At 39.1% G+C, this 14649-nt stretch overlaps 1 protein-coding gene across 2 annotated transcripts; it reads right to left on the bottom strand.

The window, feature by feature from the left end:
- Positions 1-185: 185 nt before the first annotated feature.
- On the bottom strand, positions 186-14342 carry def8 (differentially expressed in FDCP 8 homolog). 2 transcript variants are annotated; one of them, XM_079338747.1, is made up of 12 exons: positions 14249-14342; positions 12435-12558; positions 10638-10729; positions 10360-10509; positions 8913-9054; positions 6637-6801; positions 3958-4085; positions 3367-3480; positions 3118-3198; positions 2370-2510; positions 2053-2162; positions 186-1689 (listed from the first exon to the last, which is right to left on the bottom strand). In XM_079338747.1, exons 2-12 carry the CDS (start codon positions 12547-12549, stop codon positions 1596-1598), a joined length of 1332 nt encoding a protein of 443 aa, XP_079194873.1. In that variant the 5' UTR covers positions 12550-12558; positions 14249-14342; the 3' UTR covers positions 186-1595. The 2 variants fall into 2 exon arrangements, with proteins under 2 accessions (XP_079194873.1, XP_079194872.1); XM_079338746.1 differs by lacking the exon at positions 14249-14342 and adding an exon at positions 13399-13558.
- Positions 14343-14649: the final 307 nt, after the last annotated feature.

Below are 14649 nucleotides of genomic sequence, written 5' to 3'. Positions count from 1 at the left end.
TTATGATTGTATAATTACATTTCTATGCTTTTTTAATTTATTTTTTTACAGTTTTGCTCAATTCAGTCACTATACTTTTTTCCGTAACATGTCTCTTTTCATACTTTTAATGTTCCGTTTTTAAATTCTGTAAAGCACCTTTAATTGTCCTACTAAACAACTTGAACACAATACTGAAGCTTGAATGCATTTCACATTTACATTTATTCATGCATACTCCATGTTTTCTAACAGGACATGGCTCTTCCAGAAGCCATATCTGTCCATTAGTTTAAATGAAAAAACAAAATACAATGCATCATGCTGAAAGATAACACAGCCAAAACTGATTATTTTAAAACAAATACTTCAGAATTCAACTTTTACACATTGGTAAAGGTGTCAAATAACATCTTTTTGTATTCTCTGATCATGACCAATGACATGTGAAAGAGTAACTTAAAGACTAAAACCATTAACATGATGGTTAGTGTACCGAGACAGTTGTAGAACAGCTGCAAGTAACCTGACAAACGGAGGCACAAAACTTTCACAACTATTTGTTACACAGTGCACTAAACTTGGCTAAAGACATCAGGCTGACAACAAGGAGTTCACAGTATTCAGCACAAGGAAAGCACATTTTATTTTTGTTAACGGATTCTAAACTTAAGAGAACGCACCAATGATGCATGCTTTGTTTCTGTTGCAGATATATGGTATGTTCCAGGTATGTATATATTTCACATTTTGGTTTTTAGATTTTTGTCAGACTGCAAGCCGTATGCATGTTGGCTTTTTACAGATCTCCTGCCTTCGCTTCAAGATAACTTACAAGAGGATATAAATATGACTCTACAACTTGAAAATGTATGCTGTAACTTTTACAGTTATAGCCGATAAACATAATACGACTAAAGAAAAAGGCAGATAATGAACGGGAATGGAACTGCTCATGGAATGTTTAAAGAACGAAAAAATAAAGTGAAGTTTTGATCATATCATCTATCAGTTTTAACCAATTTCTTACTGTTAACTAGTTAAACACTGCATCCAACTAACTAATACTTAACAATACATTGATGCTTGTAAATTGGGAAGTGCAAGGTTGCTCACTCAGGATTTTCCTAAAGAAAAAATATACATTTGGTAGCTGAAAGGCAGATTTCTGGTAAATATAGATTTCAGATCTTTTATCAGTAAGCTAGAGTTATAGTTTTTCAAATTTAAAACCACTGACTAAATGTATAACCTTAAAGTCAACTAGTTAGCTAAGTTGGCAGTACAGGTAAATGCAGCCCAGACGTGTAACGTGCATGACACACTACTGATAGTGTGGCTTGTTTTGGTCGGTCATATTTATATTGTACAATGATACCAGCAGACACTCACACAAACGTACAAGTGTTCAGTCCATCCAACTTCATTATGTAAAAAGTTTGATACAAAATACACATTAATTTTTAAGTGGGCTTTTGGTTAACGTCATTATGGTTAACCCTGTAACATTAAGACACCACAGTTAGAACCAGTGCACAAAACAAGACAGGGAGCTAGTCCCCAGGCAGAATAGAGAACACCAGGCAAAGTGCAACATCCTGCCATCGTCTTCAGACTTAAGCATCTTTCACATCTGACTCGTCATCCTGCTTGCGATCAGTCATCCGAGCACATCGAGGACATGTTGTGGAGTTGTCATAGTAACAATCTCTGAAGGGAAACACAATCATCACAAAAAGACATTAAATTCATGATGTCCATTTGGATAATTGTATACATTTTATTTTTAGTTTGGATATTTTTTTGTATTTTTCTGTCATCAGTGTGTTAGGTAGAACGCCACACGTCTTGGTTTATTTCACTGTATGTAGATTATCCTGCTGCGTCTTTGGGATTATATGTAGCTCCACAAAGACAGGGAATAATGCTTATTCAGCAGTGAGGCTGTGTTTTCTTAGACCAGTGGTCACACATTACATTTACAAGAATGTCAAAGTTCCTGTAGATGTAAAGTTCTTACAATCCCATGATTTCTCCTGTATGATTCAGTCTGACATGTTGGGCGTGACTGACCTGTGGAATACGGCAGAGCAGTCATGGCAGACCGAGGTGTGACTGTCAAAAGGAAACAGGATGTCTCCTTCTTTACACAGCTCACATACAAATCCTTTGGCCTGACAACGCTACAGACAAAAAAATAGACAGAAGGTTTTACAGAAAAGCACACATTGTATATTTTCTACTCATTCAGCCAATAATCCAGCCATCAAAAATGTCTACTACTGTAAACTGGCTACATAGTAAAAATAATAAAATTACATTACATGCGATACTTACAAAAGAAATGCACTTTATTAAAGAAAAGTATTTTCTTTGTGCTTTGAACTCACGTCACAGTCAAGTTTGATGTGCTTTGCAAATGTGGTGTGTATCTCTGTGAGGGAGCAGCTGAGTCTGCCACTGGAAATGTCAATCAAATCCTGCAGTGAGTACATGTCATCGTTCTCCACAAAGTGCTGTCGATCTTGAAGCTGGAAAACACAAACAAAGCTATTGCCAATGATGAAATGCATCAAGGAACATATCACACCTGCACTCTGCTGGACAAAACAGACTATAATCAATTTTTTTTTTTTTTTATCTTTTGAGAAAATATACAAAAAAACACTGAATGAACGAGCGCAGGAGAACATACTGCCGAGCAGAAAACATAACGCAGCAGCTTTATTAAATGCATCAAGATCCAATCAGTCAACATGCCTGATTTGATCTTAAAAAAAAAAACACATTTTCACATGGTTTTGGTTGGAATCTCGGGACCCCCGCCTGGGAGTTCCGATCGATAGTTTGTGAACCACTGATATAGACTTCATCACTACCTCCTGCTCACAATTAATTTGTCCTGGATATTACCTGCTGTGTTCACACATTCACCCCAAAACTTTCAGGAATATTTCAGGAGTTTTGTGCATGCGTGATCATCAGTGCTTAAGTCTCAATCAGGAACATTCTTCAATGCACCCCAAGATACTCGACTTTTACCAGATGATGGTGCTGTTGTAACATTACTCAGTGGTGACTTGATCATGCAGAGAAAATGCGTTGACTGCGGAGTACATAATGCGGAGAGCTGCTGACCTGTAGTAATAGCCGAGCCTCCATGGCCTCCTTACAAGTAATGAAATAAGGTTTCATCAGCAGGATGTCTTGACGCAGTTTCTGTGACAGAGACAATGTTGAACGAAGTTGCACTTCATGTAAGTAGTTGTAGGTTTCACATCTCACATCACTGCATGTGCTAGCAGATATCCATACATGGGTTACGAAAACTGTGACAACAAAATATGCAACATTTCATTTTTGATGATTTCAACAGAATGCGTGTACCCGGATCTCGACCAGTTCCTCCACAAAGTTGAACAGCAGTGGGTTGATTTCTTTCAGCCTCAGCACAGGTCGTGATATCATCAGGGCCAGGTAACGCATGGAGGACCGACAAACCTGGGAAAGAGAAGTGCTGTCAGAATACAGAGACAGGATTGGGGCAAACCAAAATGAACAGCCTTATAACGCCTTGATACAGACAAAGTGAGTGAAGTGAAACCTACATAAGTAAAGGTTGTAAAGGTCTGTGTGTATCAGCCAGCCTGGATTGAAAGTTGGTCAGCTGCTAAATGGCCATCATAAAAAAAGGCGTTTTTTTTTTAGTTATTGAAAACTGATTTAATTTCATTCATGCTTAAACATTAGAAACACGACAAGAAACCTACTTAGACTGCTTTCTTCGCCTGTGTAGCACTCGTGACTGTCAAATTGAACTCCCTAATGTAATTCTGATGTTTGGGACAAAAATATATAATTGCATGAGTAACTTAAAATATAAAATGACTATGGCACCATGCAGTCTCACAGACATGCATAGAATATATTCAAAAGAGTCACTCCATCTTCCGAGTACTTCAAGGCTCTTCAGGGTACCTTTCGTGGTTCAAACTCCCAGTTGTGGATGACCCGAGCTGGTACGATGGCTGTGTCATTCCAGTGGCATGTGCTGCAGTAATACTGGCCTGTGTAGTCACACTGTCTGGCTTCACTGGGCACTCCCCCTGAAAAATAAATCTGCGAGTCAAACTGAGAAACAAGGGAAGCAAGATGCCACACCCTGGTTAAAGCTCCTGTGAGGAATCTTAGGCTGCTAATAAAACGGAGCACAGTGCGGTACGGATTTCCAGTGTGACTGCGCCCTAATACTGATTCTTCTACTGAGCTACAACAGTAAAGAAGAGAATCAGCATGAAGATTGCTTTTTCCTTTTATCATTATTTTAATGTCTTTTCTGTTATAATTGATCAAATTTAAAAAAACAAACAGTAAAATAGACACTGAATAGAACTCAACAAGCTTCAACAGAAAAATATCTGCACATGTACAGATCAAGTTAGGGTAAGAGATCAGACTTAGTCAAACCAAAATTAAAATCTTCATATCCAAATTCAAAACTCTCAGGAGGAACTTTTGGTTTGTGTTGCACCCCCCGGTGAAAAAAGTGGAATATCTTATTTGCTAACCATTTCCAGTACACGAGTAAGAGGTATTTAAAGAGCATATTGCAGGTTAAAAAAAAGTTGAGATTAACACTTCATGTTGTCAGATAAGGGCTGCAGAATAAGTACATCAATTTTCTGTATGTTCTTCAAAACATAAGTGCTCTAATTTAGAGGAGAAAGTGGCTGTTTTTAGCATAGCTGTTTAGAACTCGCTTTTTTTCAACAACGCGTCATATGACGTAACATAAGGGAGTCGCGTTCTGTCACTCTGCTTTGATCGGCTTAATGCGTCCGTGTATGAATGAATGAAGCCTTTATTGCCCCTGGGGGAACATGTCTTGCATCGAGAGCATGAAACACTTTACAAACAAACATTTAGAAAGCAGCACAAAAGAATTAAAGCACAAAAAACAGGCTAAAACATGATTAAAGAGCTGTAATGATACGTGGTAGTGAGTGAGAATAGACAGGATGCCTCCTTGCAATAGTTTGTAACTTGCGCGGCGCACATTCGGGTGCATAGTGTAAGTGGCTTGATTATTCAGTGTTTTTTGGTGAATTATTCCCACAACCTCAGAAACGATCGAACAGACACGTTGAATATTTCAGCATCAGACATAAAAGCGTTTCCTTATTAATGATTTAAATCTCTGGCTGTTTAACATAAAATATTATATACGCAGACAAGCATTTAATGATTTGATCTGCTGGAATCCTCTGTTATATTCTCTAGTTTGCGCGTAATAGACACCGGACAGTCTGTATTAATATATGTAGTCATACGATTTATTATAAATCCAACTCTGTTGCAACAGAGCGTGCGTGCGTGTGCGTGTGCGTGTGTGTGCGTGTGTGTGCGCGCGCGCGCAGTGGGGAAAGACGGAACGCGCGGTTTGGAAACAAACAGAAACACAAGCTTTACGTCTGTCGGTCGTCTATCCCATTAAAACTTTAAACTTTTTGTAGTAGCCTAATATATGTGCACGTATTAAAGTGTGGAGTGTGTGCGCTGTTGTGCATGTTTGTGTGGATTACGTGCGCTGTGAACTCACGTCAGGAGCATCCTGCAACATACACTGTATTTAACAATAAAGACAAAGTGCTGCATTTGCACAGGCCGTGAAATCGGGTTCTATGACTGTCTGTCTCTCCCTCTCTCTCTTGCGCGCACAGCGCGGCACCGTAATACGTTGTACAGATTTGCCGTTTTGACGATTAACTCCCATACAATGTAAAGGGGAATGATCGGCACTTGCACCTTCTACAAATTGTTTTTTAATGGATTGAATGTGATTACAAACTTTACATATGCTGATGTGAACACAGCACTCGCCCATATATGGCGAGCTGACACCTGTCACTCAGCAGGACGCCTGCTCCGGGTCTCTACTCACACCACAGCTTCACTTCTCTCCTGAGGCCGTTATTCCTCTAATCCTGCCTGTTTCTGCTCTCTATCACATCTAACAGGTTCAGAATAAGCCAGTGGACCATTATATGTAAAGGAATACATATTTTCTTCCTCTTTATTGACGGGAGTGACACTCGGATCCATGCTTTTCTATGTTAAACAGACTGGGATTCAGCGGGACTCCCTTATGTTACGTCACAGCCGAATGCGCAAGTAAAGAGCAAAGACGTGCGAACACGTACTAAAACGTCTCCAGGAGACCCTGTGGGTTATTAATTTCAGAATTTCTTTAAAAACAGTATTGTTAACGTATTTTCCTATGATTAGTTAAGTTTTGTCTTTAACCTGCAATATGCTCTTTAAAAAAAATAATCCTGCTTTTATCCTAATAAAATTAATAAGGAATAATCCTGCTTTCTTCTAACAGTCAAATCAATCACTCAGTGAACATTTGCTTTAGTAAAGTATGAAGCATGCTGAAAATCTTCTCGCTCAACAAAGTTTAAACACAAACCCCTTCCAGAAACGATAAGCATCAGAGCTAACTGTACAGAAATAATCAATCTTGTTCTTGTGAGTCTTGTTTGCTTTTGTGGGTCATGAAGAGGCAACAGTAAAAATGTCAGTCTGTTTTATAATCCCCTTCTGTTTCTATATTTTCACCTGAAGATCATAAACCAACACAACATTTGCACTCACTCAGTGAAATAGGTGAGCGACATTCTGCACAGCGGTAGTCTTGCCGGTCCAGTCCTATCTCGGGACAGATGCTGAGCTCATATTCTGATTGGTGGCTAACCTTTGACCTTACACAGGGCTTGGTGATAAGGTTCATACACTTGCTATGGCAGCGATAATAGCAACCTGAAACAAAATCAATGTGGAAAAAAATGACATTTTGATATTTGTGTGATATGAATGTCTTGGTTACAGATTCAAAGAGTTGTATCATGCTGAAATACTCGGTAAATCAATTCCAAGAAAATTAACTAAACACCCTGCAATTTTAAACAATGAACCAAAGTGAAAGCATAGGGCGCAACAGGAAACGCACAATGAGAGCTCTTGATCTTTTGAATAAGCCGATTTTTTGTGTGGAAAAATTGGTGTGACTTTAAAAAATCCACTTCCCTGTAAAATGTGGTGTTTTATAATGTTGGAACTACATCATCTCCACAGAACCATGGCTGTGACCAGCTATGAGGACACCGCGGTCTGGACCTCTGGTTTATTTTTGAAACAAGACAGCAAAGATTGTTACCAATCAATGTGTGAAGCGCTGGACTTCTTTTACTCTGAAAATACTCACACAGACACGCAACAAAGTCACACACCGTTCTACACTGTTTCTCGCTGCGTCATTCCTACGTGTGCATAAATAAAATAAGTTCATAATTATAGATGAGCTTTAGATACTGTATAGGCTACTTGTATGAAGAAACGCTGTAGGGCAGAAACAACTGTCCAGTCCACATGTTGATAGAAGTATTCAATAAATACATTCATTACTGAGTATGAATCACAAAAAGGACAAAAAGACGAGATAAGAATCATAAAGTGAATTAAAACCGCAAGCGGTGATGAAGGGTCCGAAGCACCCCGTGCATGTCGGTGTGTGTTGCGACCGCGAGAGTGCAACCGCGAGAGTGGCCAAGCAGCAGGCCTTACGGTCATTACGGGTAAAAAAAAAAAAAAAAAAAGGGGTGCGCCGGGACATCAAAGTTTGAGTCCGTGGCCACGCCCTTTAACGAAATAACGTGCGGAGCACAACGAGAGATCTTAAACATGTCTACAACAGACTGACTCTTAGTGTACGATGATTTTGGAGTTCGTTCAAATAGGTAACCTGTGAAACGCGAAAGCCATTTTTCTTGCATTCAAAAAAGTATGGCGGACTTCCTGTTTGGTTACGACTATGGGTGTCAAGAGGATTTTATGCAGCTCCTGACATGTCTAATGAGTATAAAAAAAATTGTGCATGTAGGCCAAGAAAACCTCTCTGGGGAGGCCTTTTTGAAAATTCCAAGGGGGCGCCACTGAGTCATTTAGCCACGCCCACTTTCTCTACCCACATGTAAAGTTTAATTTTTCGACTGGGATCATGCGTGTGATGTTTGGTGAATGTATGACTATATTAAGTGCCGTAACAAACTACTTCCTGTTTGTGACGAACACGTCCGTATGGCTATGATCTTCAACATGTCAAGAACACACAGATAAACGCTTTTGTAGGAGTTCGTTCAAATAGCTAACCTGTGAAACGCGAATTTGAAGCACTCAAAAAAAAATATGGCGGACATCCTGTTTGGTTTTGACTATGGGTGTATCTCGCATACTTAATGTGCATAAAAAATGTCATGCACGTACAACGAAAAAACCTCTATGGGGGGCCCTTTTGAAAATTTGAAAGGGGCGCCACTGAGTCATTTTGCGAATTTTTTTACGAAACTACTAGAATATCAAATTTTTCGCCAGACCCAATGACCTTGGTAATTTCGGGGAGTTTTCATTTACGTTCAGGCAGTGAAAAATGGCATCAAAGAGGCAGACCGAAAAAAAGAGGAAAAAGGAGAAAAATAATCGTAACGAATACAATAGGGTCCTTCGCACTGGTCAGTGCTTCCTAATCAAAACCGAGAAGAATGCAGGAAAAAAATTTAAGCTGCTTCAAATGTTCTTGGGGAATAAAGATATTTTTACTTAAGTCATGGGTGATGAACACCCGTGGTTCAGGCTGCACATGGTCCAAGGATCATTCACTTTACAAACAGGAAGCAGTGTGCGCCAGTCCGTTTCGGTTGGGTTTTTAAGCTTGGGTTGCATCTGAAGGTATCATTTGAGCATGAATTATGCATGCCCTGAAATGCTTTCAATGTGACAAATAAAAAAAATTTGGACCTCACTATTTTTAAAACCCTGGTTACAGCCCTACACAGAACTATTGTGGAGTGATACAATTGGATAGTGTATCTCACCTGTGCAGGTATACCAGGTCTGGATAAGGCCCCAGATGATAGTGCTGCACTTGTCACAAGTCTGTTTCACGCTCTTGCTCTTCTCTTTTGAGAATCGATGCTCCAGTAAAGTTCGTAGATTGGGCTCGTCCTCCTCAGGGTCCTTTAAGGGCGCAGGAACAAAATCCACTTAGAGCAATAACAGTCAGTTTACAGTTGTTGAAGTTATTGATAAAGTTCTGTGAGTCTGATTTAAAAAAATGTGATCTCACATAAAACTTATAGTTTAATCGGGGAAAAAAAGGCAATACATCACTCGTTTATTTTTGTGCCTTATCTCATAATCCTTCTGTTGTTGTGCACAATTCTCCAGAAGCATCAAAGACTGTTCAAGTTGAATCACGCAATGCAACAAAACACGACAATTTTATGTAACATAGAATACACTGTTGTATATTTATATGAAACTCCATTTGCATGATATGGTCCCGATTGATTTAATATCAGTCAAAAACATCTTTAAAAGAAAGGACTTACTCAATTTCAACGAGCTCAGCGGTTGAATTAACATTTTGTTTCCTATAAGACGCATTAAACTTCTGACATGACTAAAGTACAGATGTATCGCAGATTCCTCGATGTGTAGCTTTACCTGTTTCAACACTAGTTATGATACAATAGTTACCAAAACACTCAAGAAACAGACACTGTGCAAAAGTAAGAGGAGGATCTGCAGGATGTTACTGACCACCTAACTAGAGACTAAGAATGCTGCCATGTTTGGTGTGATTCATCTATATCAGGGTACTGTACATGAGGTCAGCATTAATCTAACAAGGAAAGTCTTTACCTTAAATGGGTTGTTAGCATAAAAAAAAAAGACTTCACAACCTGTCTTTCACTAAGTGTTACAAGCTGCAGTTTGACACGAAGGAAGCCTTGGCCTACAGCTCTAATAAATCGAAAAGTCAAATTTGGTCTTCTCTACATATCCGAGTTTCTTAGTACACTTGTGAACTGTTAGTCACTTTTATTCCGTGCATTGCAGGAAAAGACCTGCCAAAAGTTTCTCTACCACTTCAACTTCTTTGTCCTAGCAGTCATGTTCAGTGAAGTGTGCGTCTAGAAAGCCTGGAAAAACTTGAACTGTCCTCTTAAACTCGTGTACCATTTACATTATTCTTAAACCCTTACTGAAATAATATATCAGTAAGTACATTTACAAAATATTATTTTTTTGTAAATACAAAATATTATTTTGTAAATGCACTTGATGCAGCAAACCTTTAAGAAATGCCTCTCCAGAAACTGTATGATGCCTCTCCAAAACATGCTTTCCATGGTGCATTCTTGTCTCCGTACGACTGTGAAAAGCCTTGTATTCCATTAAATCAAAAGCATGCGACTGAAATGGATCAGTTATGAATGTTCTTGTTCTGATAACATCTATTCCGTCTCATGCTCCAACCTTCAGCTCCTGTAGTTTGAGACGAAGGTGTATAAGTTTCACCACGGTGTCCTTCTGTCTCTCTGAGTGTTCTGGCAGCTCCAGGATCAGCTTTTTACACTCCTCTATGGCCAGTTTGAGCTGTTCAATGTCGGATGCCACAAATGATCCCTGCAGTAAAAAGCAGCAATAAAAACAGTATAGGAACTTCTATATGCATGTATACTTCATTTATACAAAATGAAACACTTTCAGAGTGATGGAGTAGATTTATAAGACATGAACGAAGCTTTACTCACAGGCCTTGAGAAGTGGTCTTCAGCTAGCCCCAGGTCCATGGTCCGATCTGAGCTGTGGGTTCTGGTGCCGGAGAACAGCTCTGGCCTTGATTCTGAAAAGCAGTTACCGTAGTGTGAAGAAGCGTTCTCTGAAGTGTTACCGTCCTCTAAGTGAACACAGTCATGCATGCTAGTGTCACACACACATGACCGTGGCCTTTAAAGAGACAACCCTTAAACTGTGACTTAATACTGAAGACGTCAACAGGATCGGGGGGCGGGGGGGGGGGGGGGGGGGGGGGTGGGAGAGAGAGAAAAAAAAGCACAAAAACAAACTAAGAATCTGCTGTGAAGGTAAAATTCCTATCAGTTCAGGTAATGTAACCAGGTCGGCTGATGAGACAAACTACGACTCACTAAGCCGATAAAATGAAGCTGAATATCTGATCATCTCAGTTTCTGATGAAAATATCTGTTAACCATCTTTTAAATGGGCCAGAACAATATGAGATATGTGATGTGTAAATACATACTGATAAAGATAAGTATGATGAATGAAAAGATATTAAAGAGTGGATATTAGCTTTAAAGGGGGCATTATACTCCCCTTTTTTCAAAAAGTCCCCTGTGGTCTATATGAAACATCTGTGCTGTGCTTTGGTCCAAATGTACAGTGGGTACAGAAAGTATTCAGACCCCTTTAAATTCTTCACTCATTTTCATTGCAGCCATTTGCTAAAATCGAAAAAGTTCATTTTATCTGAATGAATGAAGCACCAGAGGAGGTTTGTGATCCTGTAGAAACCAGCTCTTACAGAAAGCTCCGTTTTGGTGTATGTCTCTTTAAATGCAATGAGCCCCCCTGAGTTTTCCCGGGAGACATCACCTCTGTAGAGAAAATAATGACAGACTTGCGTGAAAGTGTTGGTCCGGGATGGGGGTGGAGATACCAAGGGAGTGGTGGGATTTTTTTATACCAGAGATTTCACAAGTTGAGAAAATTTGACACGGAGCATTTTTCTCTGTCTTGTAAGACTTATGCAGACCAACAAAGGACTGGACGGATTTATTTCACATTCTGTGGGTTGATAGGCACTCAGGTTACCCAAACAAACAACGTTATTTTCACACTACACTACTTTTAGTAAAATTATTCAGTTTGATTTGCCTGATACAGCTTTTCTCACTTGTTTTCTGCTGAATAGAGGTGAATAGTATGGATGTCCTGATTTCGCATCATCAGTATTGTTCCCCTTTAACAATTTTATAACAACAACAAGAAATGATTACTGAAATATTTACCTGCATAGATGTCAGAGCAAAACATGTTGGATCCATAAAGCTTCTTAAAGAGAGTGCAAAGAGACGCAGGGAAACACTGCGAGCTGATTCATAAGGATTTTGATCAGAAATGTTTGAATTCCTTGAAACGTGAAATACGGGAAATGCTACAGGAGAAGTGCTTACAATGATGTTTTTCATTTCCTCTGGTTCAGCTAAAGTGCTTCCCTTTTCCATAAACTTATAATAGTCCAGTGTTATTGTTAATGGGTGAGCATCAAACGGATAGAGAGCAGATTAATCTGTGTAAAGCTTTAAGGGAACTGACTGATCAAACTCAGGTTCATAAGGTCCCTGCACTGCATAGCCAGTGAGCAGTCGACTGGAATGGATGTTTGCTAACGCAGGCTACACCTATTCAGGCCACTGGATCCATATCACGTTTTTATTTTCCTTTAACTCAAGCTGTGAACGTCACCTTAAGGTAAGGTCACATTCCACAGTTTGGATGACCTGGTGTCCTGTGATCATATTTACCATGAGGTGGGGGCGTCTTTCCTCCATGGAGACCATCTTCTTCCTCTCCACGGTCAAAGGGATTGAGGCGGGTTTGGCGGAAATGTGCAAGTCTCTCATCATAAGCCATGTTCATAGGCTACATCTACGGAAAACAAAGCACAAATGCAGCCTCATTATTCTCCCGCTGTGTTTGATTAATTGAAGGGGGAAGAACGATCACAGCTGACAGTTTACGCGTCCTTGCGTGGTTGCTTATTTCTGTTCAATTCACAATTATTCACGTCTCTGCCAACACAATTCTTCCTGGTTACAACAGATTGATCAACGTCCCTTGGTTTCATGGTTACTTTTTCCTCAGACTTTATGAAACTAACATGGACCCTGACCTCTAGAAAATTATACAACTTCTATTATGGGCTGGATTTTAACACTATTCTTTTAGGCCTATATTGGATTATGTTTTGAAGGTTAAGAGCCTTAAAGGTTTATCCACAGCTCCTTCTGAAAACAAAACGGGTCTTTTTTCTTGTAACCACAACAAGGACTTATCATTATCTTCATCATCATTGCAATAGATCAAGGAATAGACAACAGAGGAACACCACAACAGTGATATTGTCACACAACACTCCCATTTAGACGAGATTGTGGTTAAGAAGCTTACATGGCTAAATGTGTTTCACTTCTTAGCTTTCTTTTAGTTATCACTAACAGAAGTAAACTGAAGCCTGCACAGTAACATGAGGTCAGCATGTTCACAGTCCTCCATTAGAAAGGGGCAGCAACCATTGCGCTTTGAGTATTATTGTTTTGTTAAACATGTAGCTAGAGTATCAAATATAATCATGTGAGAAATGTGGAAAAAGACAACAAATCAATATAAACATCAACAGCAAGCTATGCTAGCTAACTCCCTTCATAAACAAATCAGTCATGTGTTTGGATGTTAACTTTGATCGACTTGGTGTGGTGTGCAGCTTACCCCGGTGTTCTCCTTATATATCACCAAGGTACGGTAGAGTAAAGATAAGTTTAACGTCCACGCTTGGGATGAATATACACAGTCCACCGTGTTCCGTCTGTCATCTACAGCAGCATCACAAGGTAAACAGCATCAAGTCACGTGGTGTTAACAAGTCCATATCCGGTTATGGTTTTTCAAAATTAAATTTCTCAGGCACGCCTCGAGGTAGCATTATGAAATAAATCTGCCAAAAGCTTCTCTTTTCCTTTTAGATTCATTAATACAAATCACTGGTGTTTAACATGAATTGGAAACATAACTCCGCATGGTTTATAAGTTTGGCTTACTACGTTGTTATAGTTTATTTGCTTATTGACTTTAATGTTGATTTAGGCTGAATAAAAACAGGTTTGCGCCTTTCTGTTAAATAAGGGGATCGTTACTTTGTAAAATTCGATTACAAGGCACGCACAAATTATTAAGCATCTTCAGTAAATTAAAAAGTATCTTACAGAGCACACTATTCCCGGTGGTAACGCTGTATTTTACTAGGCCCTATACAGACTGTTAGGAAGGGTTCTAAAGAGAGGGACTGTCACCATGGGCATCGGTCAATGCAAGACTTCTGAGACAATAGGATTGAATCAGTTCAACAGGTTTATTTGGTTAGCTTGGAAATAATAGCCACAGAAAACACATGAAATGACCTTGGTGCTGAAAGACAAAATAAAATATTAGAATAATTAACAAGTTCAACTTAGAGTTCCTTTTTAAAGGGAATAATGATAAAGTACTTAAGATAAATTAAAGTGGTCTCATAACTAAAACAGTAATGAGGAAAAAAAAAAAAAAAAAAAAAACACCTTACCATTGCTGAACCGTCACCCCATGTGAAGATCCAAACGTGAGTGAAAGGGAGTGCCAGCTTAAATAAGCAGTGACCAGGTGGATGCAATCTAACTAATCAGAGTGCAAACCACATGCAATCAAGGAGGAAGGGAGACACCAGGAAGTGTTCTGAAGGGAGGTGCAGTATAAAAAAAAAGAGAGGAAACGTGGGAAAACTAGTGATCTTTGCTACAGACAACAGGCCATCATCAAAGCAATGAAAAAAATATTTGACTAATATTGAAAGACTTGTATAGGTGATATAACTGATTAAGAAAAAAAACTGGCCTATGTCTTTCTAAAGATACTTCTTTTCGAGCAGATTGATGTCAGGACACATTTTTATTTGTTTGTTCAATTGAACTTTAATACTTACAACTC

This window comes from Symphodus melops, assembly GCF_947650265.1.
Source record: "Symphodus melops genome assembly, chromosome: 3".
In the NCBI taxonomy this organism is placed as follows: domain Eukaryota; kingdom Metazoa; phylum Chordata; class Actinopteri; order Labriformes; family Labridae; genus Symphodus; species Symphodus melops.
Note: the sequence above shows the minus strand (reverse complement) of the source record. Positions and strands in the feature narration are given on the sequence as shown.

Excerpts from the sequence above, each read along its gene's own strand:
- def8 (XM_079338747.1), bottom strand. The coding sequence starts at position 12,549 with ATGAACATGGCTTATGATGAGAGACTTGCACATTTCCGCCAAACCCGC. Across the intron at positions 10,730-12,434 it reads AAAGACGCCCCCACCTCATG|AATCAAGGCCAGAGCTGTTC; the intron begins GTAAATATGATC and ends ACTGCTTTTCAG. Across the intron at positions 2,511-3,117 it reads AGGCTCGGCTATTACTACAG|CTTCAAGATCGACAGCACTT; the intron begins GTCAGCAGCTCT and ends TGTGTTTTCCAG.